Genomic DNA, 20,099 nt, shown 5'->3' on the forward strand with positions numbered 1-20,099 from the left:
TCCCTAGTGGCGCACAAAGGGTTGCGGTGTGGCCAGCAACGCTCATTGGCTAACACATAGGCCACAACACAAATGCCTTCATTTGTGTTGTGGCCTATGACCAAACTACCCAGAATGCACCCGATGTTGTAAAACCGCAGTAGCTAAGCACGTTTGAGCCTGGATAGCGGTTGGGTCTGTGACAGCCAAGCATTAAACCAGCGCTGCTCGGCTCTGTTGTGGACAGCCAAGAGCAGTGCAGCAAAAGCCATTGTTGTACTGCACTTCCATCATACCGTGTCTATGCTCCCCATCTTCACCAAACCACTGACCAGCATCGTGAAGTATGGTCAAATAACTCCCCGACCTGCAGAGTGGCGAGGGGCCCCCATCTCTTGCAGTCGATTGACAGAAGGGCTGTGCTTGTACTAATTTTAAGGCTGAGAAGACCTAGGCGAAGCCCACGATAGTGTTTGATATCACGGGCCACTCAAATTGTGCATGACCTCGAATCAAAAATGTCACCAGGATTGTTGCGCTGTATGCTAAATACCGTGCTATTAGCCCCCATAAACACACAAACATGCCCACGCATTTCTACATGTTTTTACGGATACATACAAAAACACATGCATGCACGAATACAAATCGCACACACATGCACGTACGCATGCAAACGCGCGATGCTTGCTTGCAAAGTACGAGCACTCAGCAGTAAGTGGCTATATTTGGATTCATCATAACCCAGCCTTGATAACTGCAGAAAAATCCATAGGTAACGTTACAAAAATCTATACGAAACTCAATCTGACGCCAAGATTTAGGGGCCCCGGGTTGGAGTGGGGGAGGAGATGGAGGCGGAGCGGGGGTGGAGGGGCGGAAGGGGGATACGATCAAATTGAAGCGAGGATACAAAAATAGTCGCGCGGACGCACAGCGTCTGTAATGAGCCACGTCACGCGGAATGAGCAGGGGAATAAACGGAGGGCCGACCGCGGGGCGGATCGACGACCCGGGCCCCGCGCTCTCAGAAGCCGCGCGCACATCACATCGTATGCGGCGTCAGCTCCGCGCGCGATGATTGGCACTTTCCATTGGAGGTACATGACGCAGGGAAGTCAGAGGAGGAGGGGAGAGTGGAGTAAAAATGCGGTGCGCTCCTTCGGCCAGTCGGGGCTGACATTTCATTAATTCTCTGACTTGCAGCAGCAGGAGAGTACATCATCCGGACACCCGATTGCATTCAGGTGCACGTTTGGCAGGGGGAGGTGGGTGGGGGTGGGTGCGGAGGCGGGGAGAGCAGGGCTCATGCCAACAAGTTCGCTTCACACAGGAGATTTATGGCGTAGAGAACAATTACTCTGAACTGTGTAACCAGGTTAGGGTAAATCCGAGTTAACGCCAAGCGCCGCGAGGGGTGACACCCCCCCCCACCCACTCCGCCACACACCGCACTGCCTATTGTGTTGCTGCTTGCAAACGACGTGACACTGCTGGAAATGGTCCCACCAAGTGTGGTTTCGTTGTGTCAGCGTAGCACGATTAAAATGTTGTCAATCCACTGCTAGATGCGGGACTCCCGCCACGCCGAGCTGGCCATGGGGGTGTTGTGATTGTATTTCACAGGGGCAAAATTAGTTCAGATGTCTCTCACCACGAACGTTAACCATGAGTCAGCAAATTAGCACACAGGTCACGGGGTCCGTAGTGCAGTACAACGATAACCACTCCGCCCCAGCATTAAAATAACTACTAATTAATTTAAATCATTGCGCGACCGCTTCCCCATATTCGTGTGTGCAGCCCTTCTAGTTCATTCCACACTGCTAGATCAGGGCCTCCCCAAGCAGTGTCATCATAATGGCGCGTGCACCGTTCTTAAGGTCGATGTTAACTACCTCTCCTGGTATAAAGGAGGTTATGGGTTCGATCCAGACACTGAAAAGCTGTAAAATTTGAGTTTTCATGGTCTCCCCGTGGTCGCATGGATTTCTCTGGGTCCTCCGGTTTTTCCTTCCACATTTAGAAACATGCATTTGAGTATTTGGCTGCTATAATTGTCCACGTGATAAGCCACTTCGTTGAGCTATTATTTGAGGTCAGGTCGCTTCTGAAAAAGAGCTCTGTAGAGCTCAGTGGGCCTTACTTGGTAAAATAAAAATAGTTAACACTAAATTATTAATGCACAACGCTAAAAAAAAAACTCCAATTCTTGAAGAGGATCGTGACCCAGATTGGTGATAATTTGCCAAATTGTGGACCGAGAAATATCGCAACATTGCTCTTTTTTCCCCCGATGATAATCAAATCATAAACGTCAGCCATTTATTTTATTTTGATTCCGCATTGATTTGGGTAGCACTCGCGGTATATTAAACGCATCAGTCAGGAGAATAACTGGCTGATTATTAAAAAACACATTCTAAATGCACGTAAACACAGTAATGCTTTGTCATTTCCGTCATGAGACATCGCTAAAGAGGTTTCGTTAGTCAACCAGTTTCTCACTCAATAAATAATGCTCTCTGGATCTCTTCATAAGCAAAGCACATAAAAATGTATAAAGCATCCTCCTAAAAATATTTTTTTATTTGAAGCCCCATCATTAGGGTTCACGGCAAACCCCACTACGCAGCACAGCAGCAAGCTGAAAACAGCTACGTACACTTCGAGGTGTGGTTAATAATTATGATTTGTTTCTGGTCGATACGATGTTGTTGAAGGTTTGTAAACCGGCAATCAACCCGTTGCATGCGATTATAGATATTGCTAAAAATTCTAAACCGAGTAGTTGGCCTGTGGCCACATCCGTAGTGTAAATATTTTGTAGCCCGCTGTAGCTATTTGATTCTTTGCTTTCATTTGCTTAAATCAAGAGGCAAGGCCATGGTTGAAGCACTCCGATCTATGCAGATTTAGGAGGTTCCCCAGCCCTCCTCCGAATGACACTCCGCCCATTCCTCTTTAAGCGCCGCCCCTTCCCCTGCAGCTCTGTAGACCACGCCTCTTCCCCCAGATACAGGCTTGGGCTTGCTTTGAGGATTGTTTTTAAAGATAGTCCCGATTCCACCCCCGTGACACTAAAGCCGAGTTGATTTGAGGGAGACAGCACGGCGAGTGGATAGTGGTGGGGGTAGTGGGAGTAGAGGCGTGCATGCAGCAGGAGGAGGTAGCGATGGATTGCAACAGGAATTTCCCTCAACCCTTTCCCATTCCAATGACGTACATGTACGTAATTGGAACATAATCCGAAGAAAAATGAAAACTTTATCGGTGCGTCTTCATGTCGGCAGACATACCGAGGCTCTCAAAAGGCCATGCGGGAGGGCGTGGCAGTTTGGCGCCAGGTATCATAGAGTGCGGTCGTGTCGCTAAACTTCTTTGCAGCGAGTACGTCTTTAAAAACAAAGGCGCTCCTGCCTCTAAAAAAAATTAACGCCAACCGCTTGCACATTCCGAGATCCAGTGGTAAACGGGACCCACCCTGCAACTTGCAGACATCTCGCAACGGCAAGGGGTTCAAGTTCAAGTTCATTTATTAGGTATAGCCCTGTGAGCCATTCAGGTTAAGAAGGGCAAGACAATATACAGATGGTACCCATCGGAAATCGGCTCGACACGAATGCGGACCCCGGTGGTTTACTGTGGCAAGGCAAAACCCCGGTGGTCGACGTCGCGTCTGCCCCGTCGTCAAAAGAAACCCCCACCTTGTCGAAGACGTCGCGCACGTTGGCCTCGGACTCGCCGAACCACATGGTGAGCAGCTCGGGCCCCTTGATGGAGATGAAGTTGGCCTGGCACTCATTGGCAATGGCCTTGGCCAGCAGCGTCTTGCCGCAGCCCGGCGGCCCGTAGAACAGCACGCCCTTGGAGGGCGTCATGCCGAACTTGAGGAACTTCTCCGGGTGCTCGACCGGGTACTGTGGGGGAAGCAGATGGTGGGGGACAACTCGTCGTCATGTCACTGTGGGTGGTGCGGCCGTGCGGGTGGCACGTTTGCCTGCTTGTTGCACAGAAAACGGCTCCATTCCAGCGGCCGCCCCGATTCATACTCTCGGTAGTGTAATGACCGTAAACGTTCGCACCATCCAGTTAACGGCAGACTTTAAACATCCCGTGACGTCATTTGCAAGAGAGTAGGCGCCATTGCGTTGCTGCGTCTTGGTCCAACTTTGCCAAATCTTAAACATTCCCTGCAAATTACTCAATTTGAATAATGCATAGCAATCATCGCCCCCCACTGAAAAAACTTCACAGGACCCTCCTGAAAGAGTCACGGGGTTCAAGAGAGGCTTTCCTGGGTAAACAAGAACAATAACAATATTAAGCAGCCAGCTCAGGTGGTGCTGTGGGTAAAGCACTGGGTTTGGAATGAGGTCATGAGTTCAAATCCCCATCTGGGCTCGGCTCTGCCCATCATCGTCTCCCTCCTCAGCCAGCGAAATGGGTAACGCTCTTTGCGAGAACAAAAATTGTCAGTAGAACAGATTGGCCCTGTCATGGAAATGTGGAATATTAAACATTGGTAAGGGCTGCCAATCCAGATGAGCAACGCGACACATTTGGGGCCAGAGTTGTCTGCTCCTTTGCGAAGTTTGACGAGCGAGTTCAAAACTGAGAGAGTGTTAGGATGAGGCTGTGAACTACACAGAAAGCACAAATCTACCGGGCAGAGCCCATAAATAAATAAAACCGTGAGATTAAAACAAAGCTTCATGTAAACCCTACATCGCCCTCTGCTGTACAATCTCTGCACTTACCACACACCCTCATTCGAAGCAACAAATTATACTGGTTAGTGCCAGTTTTAACGCAAATGTTGGAAAGCTAGATACAAAACATTTATTTATAAAAATGCTGACCACAACCTACCTCCTGGTGACAGCACTTTGACGCTTTGGAGACGATGCATTTGCGCATCACGTATATTTGTAAAACTCCCCGACATTAGAGGCTGAGAAGTGGCCAGGGGGTTGGCAGAATAACGAATGGGTTCATGAGTCTATCTGTGCAGACCTTGCGACGTTCCCTCTGGGTAATCGCATGTCTTCCCGCACAAAAAATACCACCCCCCTTATTTAAAATGGAACTAAGAGTTGCAATGTAGGAACCCTCCTGAAAAAGTCTTAAGACTCTGAGGCATGAGCAGATAGATAAAGTTTTTTTTTTTTTACGGTGTTCAGAGAAGAAGCGACCTGGTCGGGTGGAGTGTTCTTCTCTCCCCATTAGGTGGGAGCCACTTCAGTGCCTGTAAAATAAGTCTCGTCCATCACACGCTATCCAACGGGAACTCGCTAGTTAGCGCAAGGCATCGGGACAACCGCGGCGAGTGCCAACGCCGACTCGTGCAGGGGTCTGTGGCCCCGGAGCCGCCACATGAAGCTCTGCAAGGACTGCTTTGTGATGTTATTTATCACGGACCGTCTCGTGTTCACCACAGCACATTGCGGCTCTTGAAATATTGAGGGTTTTTTTTACCAAATTTAAAAAAAAATGGCTCTTATTGTTATTTTGGTTGCCGTCCCCCTAGATTCGACGAAAGAACCATTGCACCGAGCCAATTTATGAAAATTTTAAAATCATGCCATCCCTACTCTCCGATCTGAGATAGAGAAGTGAATCCTGGGTAGAGGCTTCTAGACGTGACAAGTGGTAGGTGCGTGCACTCTGTGCCCATCGCAAAGCTCTCTCCACGCTACAGTTCCCGTGCCCATCGCGAATCGTGCATGTTATGAATAGGTAGGGTCCTGCGGGCGCCAACACTGCCCGCTCCTGCCAGACTAATAATGCCCACTTCTCAGTCCGGTGCCATGGTCACCTTGTACTGCACAGGGACAGCTGCCACCAGGTGTCCCCCTCGGCTAGACTGCAGCAGGTAGGGCAACGAAATAGCCCGAGATGAGATCGTGACGTAACGCGCTCTTAGAGTTGCCGCGGCGTTGGAGGAGCAATGCGTGCCCCATAAACGCGGATGTTTATCCTGAAAGGAGTCGTTGCGCAGAAACGTATTTATTTTCTTCGTTGCGAAGGCGGAGACTGCTTCAGCTGGGGGCCCGGGTCACCGTACCTGCACCAGCTCCTGCAGCTCACGCTTGACGCTCTCCAGGCCACCGATGTCCTCCCACGTCACGTTGGGCACCTCCACCACCGTCTCGCGCAGCGCCGACGGGTTGCTCTGGCCCAGCGCCCACTGCAACGAGTCCCACGGCACGCATCACACCCAGCGTTAACTTAGTCAACATCTTAGTCCAGTCGACTTAAAGCGGTCAATGCTATGGGTCCACTCTTACTTATTAAATATTGTCGTGACGGACACGCGACTTTTTTTTACATCCAATATTATCAGGTCAGCAAATCAATAGCTGTTTTCTTTTTCATATAGGCATACAACCAATTACCAGTTTTGGTCTTGCTCGGTGCGCTGCAGTCATCGAGAAACGTTATTAGATTATCTCAGAATGTGTCTTCATCGGACTCGTTCATTTTGTCTCGTCGTAGTGCGTTGTGCTTTGGTACTTGGTCGACAGTAGTCAGTCATCGTTGTGCTTGAACATTTTTGTCGACTCAGTCATCATCGTTTACCAAAATTAATCATTTCATTTATGAATACCTTCATCACTAATTTCGTTAACAAAATGACCACTTGGCACACTATGCCACAATGTCAAAAAACAATATTTCCAGAAATGTATCCCAATTGTGCCATTGGCGTTTCGTCACAAGAATAACAATTTAGTCGGATCTCCTGCAGAGAAGTGCGACCCCTTCATTTGTAGACAACAGCCCGGAGCAATGGATACGCAAGAACTACCTTTGAGATCTCTTCAAGTTACCCCCGATTCACAGAAACGGGTTGGCACGTTCCCACTCGCTACGTTAGCGAGAGAGTCATGTTCGACACACGGTAGACAAACTGACATTTTTTTATTAAAAACCTGGAATTTAGTTACATTTACAAGCAGAGCCAAATTTAATTTCATATTTTTATTCATACAGTTGTAGGTGATCGGGCAGCGACCATAAATCCTCAAACACGTCAGAACCTGGTATAACCTCAAGACAGCCGATACCCAGATTCAAACCCAGGATCTAAGCGTTTGCCAACGTAGCGTCTCTGAGCTCCGAGCCACCCAGCCACTATGTTGGCAGTGTCGTTGCTCTAATTATTGAAACCCGTCTCCCTTGAAAAAACGAGCCTTCTGCTCTCCGTGGCTCTTATGTAAGCAGGTCATCAATAAAGGCCACCTCCAGGCACATAACGATTAATGCTGTCGGCGATTTGATTAATTGTCACAATTTACAGGTCGCGATTTGATTGAAAATTTTATTTTACTTTTTACCGTCTCACTTTGTATTGTTTCTCGGTTGTGCATGTTACGTTCGGCCACTACGCTGTTTATGCTTTCAATTTGCATAAACTGTCAATAATCCATTCTTACGTGTATCTCATGAGCATAGAAATTAATTTGTAATCAACGAATCACTGAGATACTATGCCTAATTTAGCCAAACAATAATTGGCCTCTGATTACTGACAACGTGAGGTTTTTAAGTAATAGAACTTACTCCTACGTTTGGTATTTAAAGTGTTGTAATCTGTTTAACAGGACTTTTTTAAAGCAGCTGCATAACAAAGTGGTCAGAGGGTTGCGAGTTCATATCCAGGTTAAGGGTCAACCCGGCACAATCGCCCATTTGCGATCATTAAAACCATTTTGTCCAAAGCGGTTGTTCTATTTCTATACTATGGTTGTCCTATGGAAACACTTTGCAACATGTCAAACAGAACGCAGAATTTCCACCAGTAAGTCTATGACTGTGAACAGCTGTGTACCATCGAACGCCTGTTATAAAATAAAACCTTATTTTTTAGGTTACCGTACATCACGGCGAATTATCGTCAGTAAAATCCACACCGCCGCTGAGGTGGTGTGGCAGCGCAGCCTCATCTGTATGCAATGGCCGCCGCTGTCCTCACATTAACCCCGCGTCGTCGTGACCACGCTCCGTTTTACGGAATCATTTTCAAATTAAATCGAAAAAACTAATTAACCGGTGTACAATTCGCAAGGGCAATCCGATCGCAGAATCCGGTTGCTTGAAGGTCCTACGATCAAATCACCCGGAATGTACCCCCCCCCCCTCCTCCCCTTAATCTCATCAGATCTGGGAAGCGAAGCCAGGTTGAGCCTGGCGAGCGCTTGGATGGGCGACCACCACGATCGCATCGCAGGCTACTTTTGGGCAGCAGAGGGCGGTGGGGAAAACTCTGTGGTTGAACTGTACTTCTATGCCCCCGCGTCGTCTGCACTCCCCACCTTAACCAAGTGTCAGTGTGGTGAAGTAGCCCCCATGACCCCACATGGCATTGGCTCGACAAAAGGGCCGTTCACTTCGGGATTGAGAACAAGACAGTTCAACCTCCAACTGGGATTTGAACTTATCACCGACATCTCTTTAAGTAGGGCACTCTGCAACAGCACAACCCGGCCAGATTGGCCTCGGCAACAAACGGCAATGTTGGGACCAATGATTGACGCACAAGAAGCTCCGTCATATATTCCCATACAAATAAAAAAAATCACAGATAGGCAGAATGTAACACCTATTGTAGCGCCCTGAAATAAATTACAAACACCGTCGTCTCTACCTGCATTGATCTTCCAGGGCATCAAGTACAAATTGTGGTCCATAAACCACAATGACTGCCACACTCCCTAATTAATTAATCTTTTTCAATTTTCTAAATACCCCGGTAACTGCAACTCATGAAAGATTCCCATAATCTCAATTTTAATTCAGTTAATTCTCAATTTGTATTCAGAGTATTGGGGCTTGGGAGTAACAATGAACTAATTAAGACATTTAGCCGAAACTGCCACATTCATGCTGCCTTAATGTAAGTAAGTCGTGTCCCGGCATGTGATATAAACCAGCGCAATCTCGGTCCTAATCCGCCACATTATCCATCAGCGCCTGCACCAAATACTAAATGAAGACATTGGCTTTGCACGGCACAGATCAAAAACGCTCAGCTCTTTATTCAGTCTAAGTTAACACTGCCTTGTGTCGGAAAAATAAATGGTAGGATATTTTTTAACTATTAAACTTTTTTTATTTTACCAAGTAAGGCCCACTGAGCTATATAGCTCTTTTTCAGAAGTGGCCTGGCCAAAAAAATGAAGTAAGTGGCTTTGTGTGGAAATTAACAGAAGCCAATTATTCTAAACGAATGTTTCTGAATGTGGAGGGAAAAACCGGACGACCCGGAGAAAAAGTCCACATGACCACAGGGAGAGACGCACAAACTCCAACTATAGAGCAGGTGTCAGGGTCCAGATCGAACCGACGCCCTCCTGTATACCAGGCCAGATAGTTCACTTATTTCCACCGCGGTGCCCAAGGCTAACGCTTTGTACAACGTGGCCCCGTTCTTCAGAGCAAATAGAGGCGACAAAGACGAATCCTGATTACATCATGGGACCTCCTTTGCCAGTACCAAAATATGAGAATAGGTTTTCCCCTTTTTTTCTGGCAACAAAACAGGTGTTAAGATGTTAAAACACCAAACTGAAACCTTCTACAAGGAATCATGTCTGTATTAACCACAATACTTGTGGTCAGAATGCAAACAAAAAAACTCTGATAATATATGCATTGTCTTTGAAACTGATTGGTCCACACTATTCTCATGATCCTGATTACTTGTATTATTAAAACGGAATAATAGTAGTTATAATTCACAGCTACTTATCAATCCACTGCTGAATGAAGGATTCCTCAAAACGTGTCAGTCATGGGGGACCTTTCACCATATTTCACTACTCTGGTCAACGTGGATCAACCAAGTGGGAGGGCAGCCCCAGGACTGCTTCAGACAAAACTCGCCACTGATGTTCGTTGCGATTTCAAGTCCCAAAGAAGCTCCCAGCAGCATGTGGAGCGGAACATTGGACATCGGTTCAACCCGGAAACAACATACTGCCAAATCCTACACAAGCAGTGGATTACAATTCTCATGATCCTGGTATTTTGTTTTGGAACCAGTGTCCCCATTCGCAACGTCGGGGCAGATTTCCAAAAAGATTTAGAAATTTTGCCAAGATGGCAAATCAGCCCATAAAATTTCTTCTAATACTCTGACATTTTTCAGGGCACCCAACTGATAAGCGTGGTCTCTAAACATAAGTGAATCGATCTTTTTGGCTACTCTTTGCTCTGAAGAAGGGCAGAGAGAGGAGAGACATGTTAGCCAAAGCGTCTATTTTTTTTTCGTGAATGATGACGAGGCAGAAATTATGACATCGCAGGATGGCAAGAGACGGTGTGGCGGCTTGGGGAGGAGGGACACCTTAATCCGGCAGTGGATTAACTGTGGCTGACGATAACGGTGATGAAGCAGTCTTCACGACGAAGATGGCAAGCGCTGTCGATTTGTGTCTACGGTACTGGCCGCACAATCAATGTGATGACATTTAATGTGGGATCATAATTCCACGGCAACTACTCTCACAATTAGGCCATTGGCATAGTCTCAAATGGGAATGAGCCTGAATAAATTTTGTTTTCGTTTTTGAACAAAACAACAACCACCAGCTGCCAGCAAAAATCTGTTTGTAGGCAACGAAGAGATGCGAGTCTCCTGCCAAAGGTACTTTCTGAAAGGGTCATAGATGTGGGCACAGACTTAAATGGGGCTAACTTGCCCATCGTACCTACGAGGTCGGCAAGCAAGCTCCACTTTAGGCACAATCGCAGTTGGCAATACGGTCTTGCAATTTAAGAATTGTTCTGTTGTGCCATTTCTTTACCCTTCAGTTTGCAAGTTTCAACTACTTCTCATCTCGTTCAGTTTTGTTCGCTGCATTAGCCTAAATTTTACTTTATTGTTTAATGCGAGTAAATCATAAATGATTGATTATTGTGAAGGAAAGCTGCCAGTTGGCCACCTATTTTAAAAGCGAGATCCGTGACGCGCGAGCACAGCAACAACCAAAGCGAGACAAACAAGTTACAGTATTGTAGAGAAGGGGTACAGGGTGCTTGAGGACTATCGCAGAACTCGCAAACGGGGTATTCAACGGCCGTAAACGAAATACACGCAAATCAAAAAGTGCCGATGTAATATGAAAACGTTAGGTGCAGGTGCACACAAGCTCGATATTTTAGTCTAACAGTGAGTGACAAACAACGAGCACATCGTAAAAGACATTTGGGGGCAAGAAATGCCAGAAATGGTAAGGCACATGGGCAAGTCCACTCTGTGCTTTGTTTAAAGAGGGAAGTAAGAGGCTTGGGCAGGATACATCCCCATCAAGCAGTGGTTCTTAACCTGGTGTGAGATACCCTTTTCTGGGGGTGCGAAACATGCCAGATATTTTTAATAAGATAAATCATCGAAACACAAATTAAGCACGGGCACGTAAGTACAACTACTTTGTTTCATCAAACCTATGTATTTATTAACATTATAAAAAAAAATACGATTGAAAACCGAAAGGCATGCACACGGCTGCAGTAAAGGTTAAGATCCACTGCCATAAAGGATGATGGCTGATGGAAGGGGCTTAGTTACAGAATCGCACCAAAGGAGAATATAGGCCTGAGAAGACGACCGCTGCAGAGTGGCAGCGGTGAGATGCCCAAGAGTGAGATGGATTGTGGCAGCGCAGCACCACATGTCATGGCAGCAGCACGGGGAGGCCTTTATCCAGCAGTGGATTGAATTTGGCTGACGATGACTAATCGACTCTGACAACACAAAAGCAATGAGTGTATCGTGAGAATTTATTTTTATCAAATAGCCAACGCATCGTTGCACGCCTCTTCTGAAAAAGAGCTATATAGATCATTGGGCCTTACCTGGTAAAAAAAAATTCTAGTTTTAGTGTCGCTTATTCGATAACGGGCCACGGTTAACATCAGTGTTGAGTTATATGCAAATCGGTTCTGAAACCTCCCCCTCCCACGGCTTTCATCAACGCCCACTGATCAGCATGGTGAAGCACGGTCATGTATGTACATTGAACTTCTTTCGCACTGGACATAGCCAAGCGTGGTAATCGGAGGTGCGGGGCTAATCGGAGGTGCGGTCAAACAACCTCCACGAATGAAAACGAAGTGGAGGAGACCTTCATCCAGCAGCAGATTGACAAAGGGGGCATAAATTACAACCACAAATTAGTTATTCCACACAACCCGCTCGCCATTCGAATGCGCACAGCCCAAGAGAAGTGAGCACTGGGGCCAGTGTGCGTGCACGAGTGTGCATGCCGCGCGTGTACTCGTGTGCGCGCGCACCCCAACAACACCGCGACAGCGCTCTAACGGCTCGGAGAATAATTAATAACGTGCAATAATGAACGCGTTATTGCGCGAGGCGGCAGGTGGTGTGCCAGTGCCAACTCCATCATCGTTCTCGGCGGCATTTACCCGTCCGGTCCAGCGCCCCTTCCCGCACAACTTCCTTGCGTTTAGGTCGGCAAATTCTACCGACAAGTCCATTATGCGACGGTGAATAACGCCGCTCAGCAGTCTTGCCAGCACATTTTCCGTAATTTGCCGAAGTGGTTTCCGTGTTGAATGTATTATCCGCGCAAGGGCGCTGCGAGAGAGGCGAAGACTCCGCTACAAGGCAAAATTCCCAATAGAGGAAGCTCTCGAAAGCCCTTCTCTACATCTGTAACGTATTTGGCCTACTCTTCCACGCGTGCCAGACGTCTTGGAAGAGGTGAGAGTACCCACAAGTTACCCCTCAAGACGCGACCTCGTGTCGGTCGACTAACTGTGGTGCACCCATTTACACTTCTGGGGGACACTGGTGGAGCCATCTAAAACATCAGTACAGCTTCAATTTCCGTGCCGGGAGATGGCATAGAACCGGCGACCTCGCAAGTCAATTGTGAGAACCACCACACTGCCACGGCAGCATCCCGCTAGGAGGGGAGTACTTGGCGTGCAGCCAATGTGCACCATCGCCTGATAGAGGAACTAGCGCATGACATCGCGGAATCAGTCTAATCCATCAGAGGATAATCTTTTATTTTTCAGCGGCGTGCCAACAAGCGGGTTGCGACACCGTTATTGTTTTATATACATGAACGTCGCGATCCCGAGAAAGCACCAACTTGTTGCAGAACGCTGCCAAACATGAACCTGGGTCAGCGTTCACGTGCGACTGCGCGGATGTAACTTACGTAAATAGCGTGCGGTTTGCAATAGCCGGCCGCATTTACCACTTTTATTGATCGCGGACACTGGCCGTTGCTGGCCTGCAGAACGCCAACTCTAAAGCTCTCCTGTAAATAACGTACATATGAAGAGCATCTTTCGAACCATACGTAGCCACTGCTAATTGGAGGGGCGGGGAAAGACCACAAACGAACACAAAAAGCTATTCTACAGAAATTAGTTTTAAATCCAGATTTTAAAATGTATAGCTCCAGTGGCTTCCTAATATGAGAAGGAAGAGCATTCTAGACGGCCGCATAAGCACATCGGAAAGTGTGCGATGCGGTGACCGTCTTTTATTCCTATGGCCAGCCAAAAGCCGCTGCTGCCAGGATGACCGGAGCTCGTGTGACGTTTCCTGCCAAAATCGCGCGGCGTTCAATGTTAAAGTAAAACGAATGGCATACACCAACGACTGCAGCCCCAGGAAGAAAGCTATCAGTGACCATATCCACCGGCTCATTTTACAATGCCAATTTTAAACAGCTCGTTTCCTTCTTCTTCCAAGCCGGAGTCTCATTATTTCATGGGATCGGCAGCTCGTGTTTGTCTTTCTCCTCTACTTCTGTCTAATCATTCTGTGCTTGTTTCTTTGAAATATAAGAAAAACTATCCCCACACCCCTTCCACTTGTGTTGATGTTTATAACAGGATGTTAAATATTTGCTAAATAAACAAATAAGGAAATGAACACCTGCGCATAGCGCCTTAAAAAAATAAAAATTTTTGTCATTTGGTGGTGACAAATACAATTTCCTTTGAACCACAACAAGCGTCTGCAAGCTGTCGTTGTTGAGGGGTAATTTGCAACATTGAAAGATAAATTTCAAATTACAGTGATGACCCATTCTTGCAACGAACTTCATCAGGGCTTTACTATCCACCTATGAGCAGATGGAACGTTTTATCTCGGTGGCAACATCTGCCCTTGGGGCGATGCAGCCACGCAGAACGTAATACATGCGCTTTCCTGCTTATTTTGTTGCGTATTTATTGCACATAAAACATCAAGAACATGTGTCCGAGGCGACTGAATGAATTGTTTTCGTGAGGGGGGATTTGGCGAAGAGTGAAAGGAATGGTAGAGGGAGCCTCAAGACAAGCGTCTCGATAGCGAGACACGGACAGGCAGACATTGAGAGAGAGAAGCAGAATGACAGCTCAACACACAGGGATATAGAATAGTCACAAAGAGCAAAGCACACAAAGCACAAAGGCACAGAGACAAGGGAGATGGCGTACGAACAGAGAGAAAAAGAGAGAGAAACAACACAACGACACACCGAGACACGGAGAAACAGAGCGCGACAATGAGAGGCAGGGGGCAGCATCACATTGCGCACTGCTCTTAACTGGGGGGGGGGGGGGCACCTGCACGAGTTCATGCCAACTGCCTCCACGCTCCAACAAGCATTGGGAGTCGCGCTCATTTCCGTGCTCAACGCCCGCCCGAGCCTCGACTCAATAATCCACAATGCCAGGGCAGGAGGCGGCCTCTCAATGGGAGACGCGCTGTTGCCTCCCGCTTTGCAGGGGTACCTATTTTATCGACCATGGAGAGACGATTGGCCGAGCCGACCCATGACCGAGACTTGGACTTGCGTAACGATGGCGAGTCAAGAGTTCTGACCGGCGTGCATGGCGAGTGGATATCCACTCGTGCTTGATCTCGCCGGATCTCGCAAGCCAAGCAAGGATGAGACTCCATAATACTCGGATGGGTGACCACCGTGCATAGCAGGTGTTACGGGCTGTTGGGCTACATTGCGGGCAGCAGACAATAGTGCAGAAAACATGTTATGTTGTACTGTACTCCTGTGTCTTTGCTCCTCACTTTCATGTAGCTATGTATGGTCAAGTAACTCCACCCCCCCACCATGAGCCACACACATGGCTTGGGAAGAGTCCTGATCCAGCAGTGGATTGACAAAGGGATGGAGGTGTAGATGTTCGCACAATGAAATTAATCTTTCATGAAATGCAGATTCCTGTTTGGAGGCAGGCACGGGAGATAACACGCCAAAGCCAGTAGCACAGATGCCAAAACATTTGACTGCGTAAAGAGATTAAAACGCAGGCAGCCAAACACGCACCAACAGCCTCCACGTCGTAAATGTGATTCTTCGACGTTTTTCTTGCAATGGTACAAAATGTAAAAACTTTTTTTTTTATTCTTAAGAAACAGAATTAAAAACCCCTCACACCCCCTCTCCTCACAAAACAACATTATGCATAAATATCAGAAACTACCAAATTCCCAGAAACACATTTCCTGAGAATTATTTTGGCGTTAGCAAAACACATTCAAACACGTTTATGTGAAATAAAATTATGGCAGATATCTTATTAAAATTTCCCTGTGAAGGTGGAAAGCTAATGAAATGGCTGCGTAACAGACGCGCAGAGAAATCGTTTATTTGTCCTGGGCTGCATTTCTTGTTTGAATTTAGGCTTGTTATTTAAAATGTTGCTTTGATAGAAAAAACTCCGTCAATCGCACCAATAGAACAAAAGTGAGCTGCGCGCAACTTATAACCAGGCTGGTCCGCCGTCAGAGAAACCCGGCGTGAAACTTGGAAGGATCCAAGTCAAAGACCATCACCACCATCATCCTATTTACAGTGTCATAAAGCGAGCACCAGATTGTGGGAAGTCAACTGCGATCACTCCATGGAAAGACTGTCCCCCCCCCCCCCAACTTACCATTTTTTCGATACATATTGTCAGTCGATTAAATTAACTATCTGTGTAGACCTATCACCAGCGAATTTTATAATACAACTAAAAAAGCTAAACTTCACTACAATTCATGAGCAAGTTTGCCTCTCTGTAGGGATTCTTATATTGATACAAATACCGTATTCACTGGATTATAATCCGCTCCGGAAAATCACTCACCCCAGATTTCTGCCTGGTGTTAATCAAGTTGTTCAAATACCTTGGCTGAGCTCAAGGTGCATAAACCATCACGCAAACTCCGGTCATCCTTGCAACTGATTTTGGCTAACCATCGAACATCTCACGCAATCAGATGTGCTTCTGCGGCCGTTCGAAACGTTTTCTTCCTTCCAATATTAGGAAAGCCAATGGAGTAATACACTTCTAAATAAAAAGTGAAAACTCATTTCTTCGAACCGATTTTTGTGTTTAGTTTGTTGTCCTTCCCCCGTACCTCCGATTAGCATGGTTGGCTAGGTACAAAGCGTGCCTCATAATACAGAGAATGCAGTACAACTGGTGCTCCCCATACGGCCGTGGGAAAGTGGGTCCGCATAAGTGATGGAGACACGACTGTTTCCACAAATGGCCAGATTTATTTTCCTGCGTGGAGCTCTGCAAAAACAGTGTTGCGAGGGTTGACGGTGATCTGCGGTGTCCACAAAGTCCACGCATGAACATTACGCGATCTAACCCAAAAACCTTTATGGAAAACGTGCACGTTGAACCCAATAAACATCTCCCTGCTAGATACGAATGTAGATGGGCAGTGCTCATCTTCACACCTGCAGCAGCAAGCCGGCAGCAGAAGTGGAAACTCCATGGGGGGGGGGGGGGGGGGTGAAGGGTTTGCACGTACCCGGAAGTCATCCATGGTTACGGCGAGCGAGTTCATGATCTCGGCGTCAATGGTTTCGTCCTCGAGGTCGATGACGTCCATCTTCTTGCGGATCGCCTGCAGGGCGGCCTCCGAGCACAGCGCAGCCAAGTCGGCACCCACGTGGCCGTGAGTTTCATTCCCAACCTGGCAACGCACGCGGGCAGGGACAACAGAAAGACACGGGCACACAGTCAGGGCACACCAACGCAGGCTCGTCGCAAATGCTCAGGCTCGTGTGTTGGTGGTCATGCCTTCTCACGAAGGTTAATTATAAAAAATAAAGATAAACTTATTCCCCCCATAAAGCCTTTAACAGACTGTTGGGGAAAGTGCTGTTAATGAGCACCTATTAATGCTGACCAACAACTCCGTCTTAAACAGTGCGCGATGTTTCAGGCTGAGTTGACCAAGGGGAGACCAAAGACCGCTTCAGATATTCATCACCGATGTTTGGCTGTAAGCAGGAATCCGACTCGGATCGCCGGATTCATTGCAGTGTCCTAACCAATATCAATATCCGCCATTTGCCACCAAGTGAAGGTGACATCACCACGGCGCCTTGTGCCAGGGCCAGATGCACCGAGGCCACTTGAAGTGTCGAAGGCTCGCTGACAGGAGGTCACGGAACAGACCCAGGTGCCATGAATTGGCTGACTGAAAGGACTGGCAGATGCACCAGCTATGCCCCCTACTCGGTCAACCACTACACATTGAGGCACACATTCATGCATAATGACCTGTAAATCGATTTTTTTTTATCGTTTTCAAAAGTCAATTATAGATTACAAAAGTCAATTAATCGATAATGGAACAGTTAAATGTTAGGTAGAATTTAACACGTAGGCTTTTGCGACCAATATTATTCATAATATAGGTTTTTGGATCAGATCGTGTTATTTATAAATGTGTCGTAACCCTCCACCACCCGACACGGCCAAACAGTAAAAAATGCGTCACGTTTTTCAAAGATGAAGCTGATTGTAATTATCAGCGAAACGTCGTACTCAAATTTCAAAATGCTGTTGATTCTCTCTTCAGCACACCAGTGGGCTAAAGAAGTGAATTATTTTGTCCTTTGAAAAACGTGACACATTTTTTACTGTTTGGCCGTGTCGGGTGGTGGAGGGTTACGACACATTTATAAATAACGCGATCTGACCCAAAAACCTATATTATGGGCAGGTAGAATGTTGGAACCGCACGTTCCAAAGCAATTGGCCAGCGGCAGCCATCACAGTGCACCAGCAGCAGGGCTCGCCAGTCACGGCGTGGTAGATTCACACAAAGATCCCCCACATAGCCTGAACAGATTTGGGGCAAGTGCTGTTAGCGAGCACCTATGAAGGCCAGCACAAGCTCACAAGGGAGTGGGTGGCCAACACCATACCCAGCCACCTGTCTCCCCAGTCGCAATGTTTACACACTGTACCAGGTACTCATTTGAGGCCGAGTTGACCTAAAGGAGGGCCAGTTCAGATAATCGTCACTGGTGTTGGCCGTGATCGGCAATCGAACTGGGGGAGCTGTGTTGGTAGCACACCGTGCTAACTGTTGCACGACTGCTCCCCACAAACAAAGACACTCATGCACAGGCCTGAACCTTTCATTCGTCTTGTTAGACATTTAGATACGTGCGGTAAACGCTAATTATTTGTTTGCATGCGATTATGTTTCACAATAAAAACGAGATTGATAACCCTAATAGGTATAGACAGATGCAAGCGTGCTGTAACTCTTACAGACGAGCATGCGGTAATGGACACCAAGACAGAGACGCCCCATATAGCCGTAAGAGACTGTTGAGGCAAGTGCTTTCAGCGAGCAGCACTGACAAAGGCCGGCACAGCACACGAAGGGGTGTGGGCGGCCAACATCACGCCCGGGTGCCAAATGTTTACCAGCATGGATATAAAACCGAAAGCATTTGAAAGGGAAAGCATTTTTCCTGCACGTCGCACCGCTTCTGAACAACCACGGTGGCGTTAAACAGACAGGAGAAAATTACACATTCATCAAAATCAAATCAATCGAAATCTCCGCCGCAAAGCACGTAACGGCCTCGAAAACGGTACACGTCCACAACGGTGCCCTTTCCAGGCTGGAAAGGGGGGGGGGGTGAAAGCAATGAGGGATTGGTTCTAAAGCCACGACGGAGAGGGAATAAACCATTAACCATCATCGGAAATAGGAGAGGGCGCGCGCGCCCCACCCACAGCAGATCGCTCTCCAGTGCTACTGTCAAGAAGCAGCCACGCTGGCATAACGGATAGCGGCAGTTCGAGCTTCACCCACGATCCGAGAATATGGCGCGGCGTTCCACCAGACGGGCAACTCACCGCGCGGGCGGTCCCGATCACGGTGTGGGCAACACCCAGCCCACCTTTACCAACTCTGTCAACTGTCCACCCACGTAAAAAAAAAGTGGGCGAGTTATGAATAGCGTTGAGGTGGTCGGCCGCCTCAGAGGTCAGAGTGCGAAGACGGCACCTGTGGCTCTGAACAGTGAGGGGAGTTGGTTTCAAGCAGCCGCCGATTGAACCGCTTTGTCGAGTTTTAACGAGTCGATGATTCCAGCCTGGTCACCAATGACTGTACCAACAAAAAAGCCACCACGTTAAATGTGGTTTCCTATTGAATTTGTCTTAATACCAGCCCTGAGAATGACAATTGTAGGTTTGGGTGTAATGAGACAAAATCTCATCACAAAGTGAATGGAGGAAGCACAAATCCTCGACTGAGCAAACCATAAACAAGGCTGCTCGGTCGAATCCCACGGTCCTCCTGAAAGTCTCGAGACTCGGAGAGACTTTCCCGCAGTAGTGGTTGTCAGATCGCTCGAATCGGAGGTATACTCAGCCCCATAACCATCCCCTCTAAAGGTGATAAAATAGGTACCACTTCATTTCCGAGGGCAATCTCTTGCCACAAAAACATCGCCTGCAACGCCACGCAAGCTGGGCAAGACTCCCCCCTTGGCAATCATGAGTGCTTGCGCAATTCAATTTGTTTAAGGAGACATCTTAGGCGGGACTAACTCAAAACCGTTTCACGTGGTATTAGCTCGCGCTTAAAGGGGAAGGTGGCCACATCTAACGAGGCCTATAAATCAAATAAAGGAAATCAATGTCTTCCCTTAATCACATTCGCATGGGCCAATATTTCTTGTGTTTGGGTAATTCTTCAAATTAAGCTGGACAAGGTGAATTAATTTTATTTGCAAAAAAAATCAATCCGTTTGATGTGGCGTGAATTTTTCTAACTAAACGAAAACTTACAATTACAACAAAACCCA

The 20,099-nt window shown here is 47.3% G+C and overlaps 1 protein-coding gene across 1 annotated transcript in view; it reads right to left on the reverse strand.

Annotated features, from left to right (window-relative positions):
• LOC133350548 (transitional endoplasmic reticulum ATPase) overlaps nucleotides 1–20,099 on the reverse strand; it is a 71,484-nt gene that overhangs the window by 19,337 nt on the left and 32,048 nt on the right. The window contains exons 11-13 of the mRNA XM_061564990.1: nucleotides 16,787–16,951; nucleotides 6,047–6,169; nucleotides 3,687–3,899 (exon numbers count right to left, since the gene is read on the reverse strand). Of these exons, the coding sequence (XP_061420974.1) occupies nucleotides 3,687–3,899; nucleotides 6,047–6,169; nucleotides 16,787–16,951 (501 nt within the window). The remainder of the gene's footprint in view (nucleotides 1–3,686; nucleotides 3,900–6,046; nucleotides 6,170–16,786; nucleotides 16,952–20,099) is intronic.

This window comes from Lethenteron reissneri, chromosome 4 (genome assembly GCF_015708825.2).
Source record: "Lethenteron reissneri isolate LAM-NWPU_2019-01 chromosome 4, ASM1570882v1, whole genome shotgun sequence".
NCBI lineage: Eukaryota > Metazoa > Chordata > Hyperoartia > Petromyzontiformes > Petromyzontidae > Lethenteron > Lethenteron reissneri.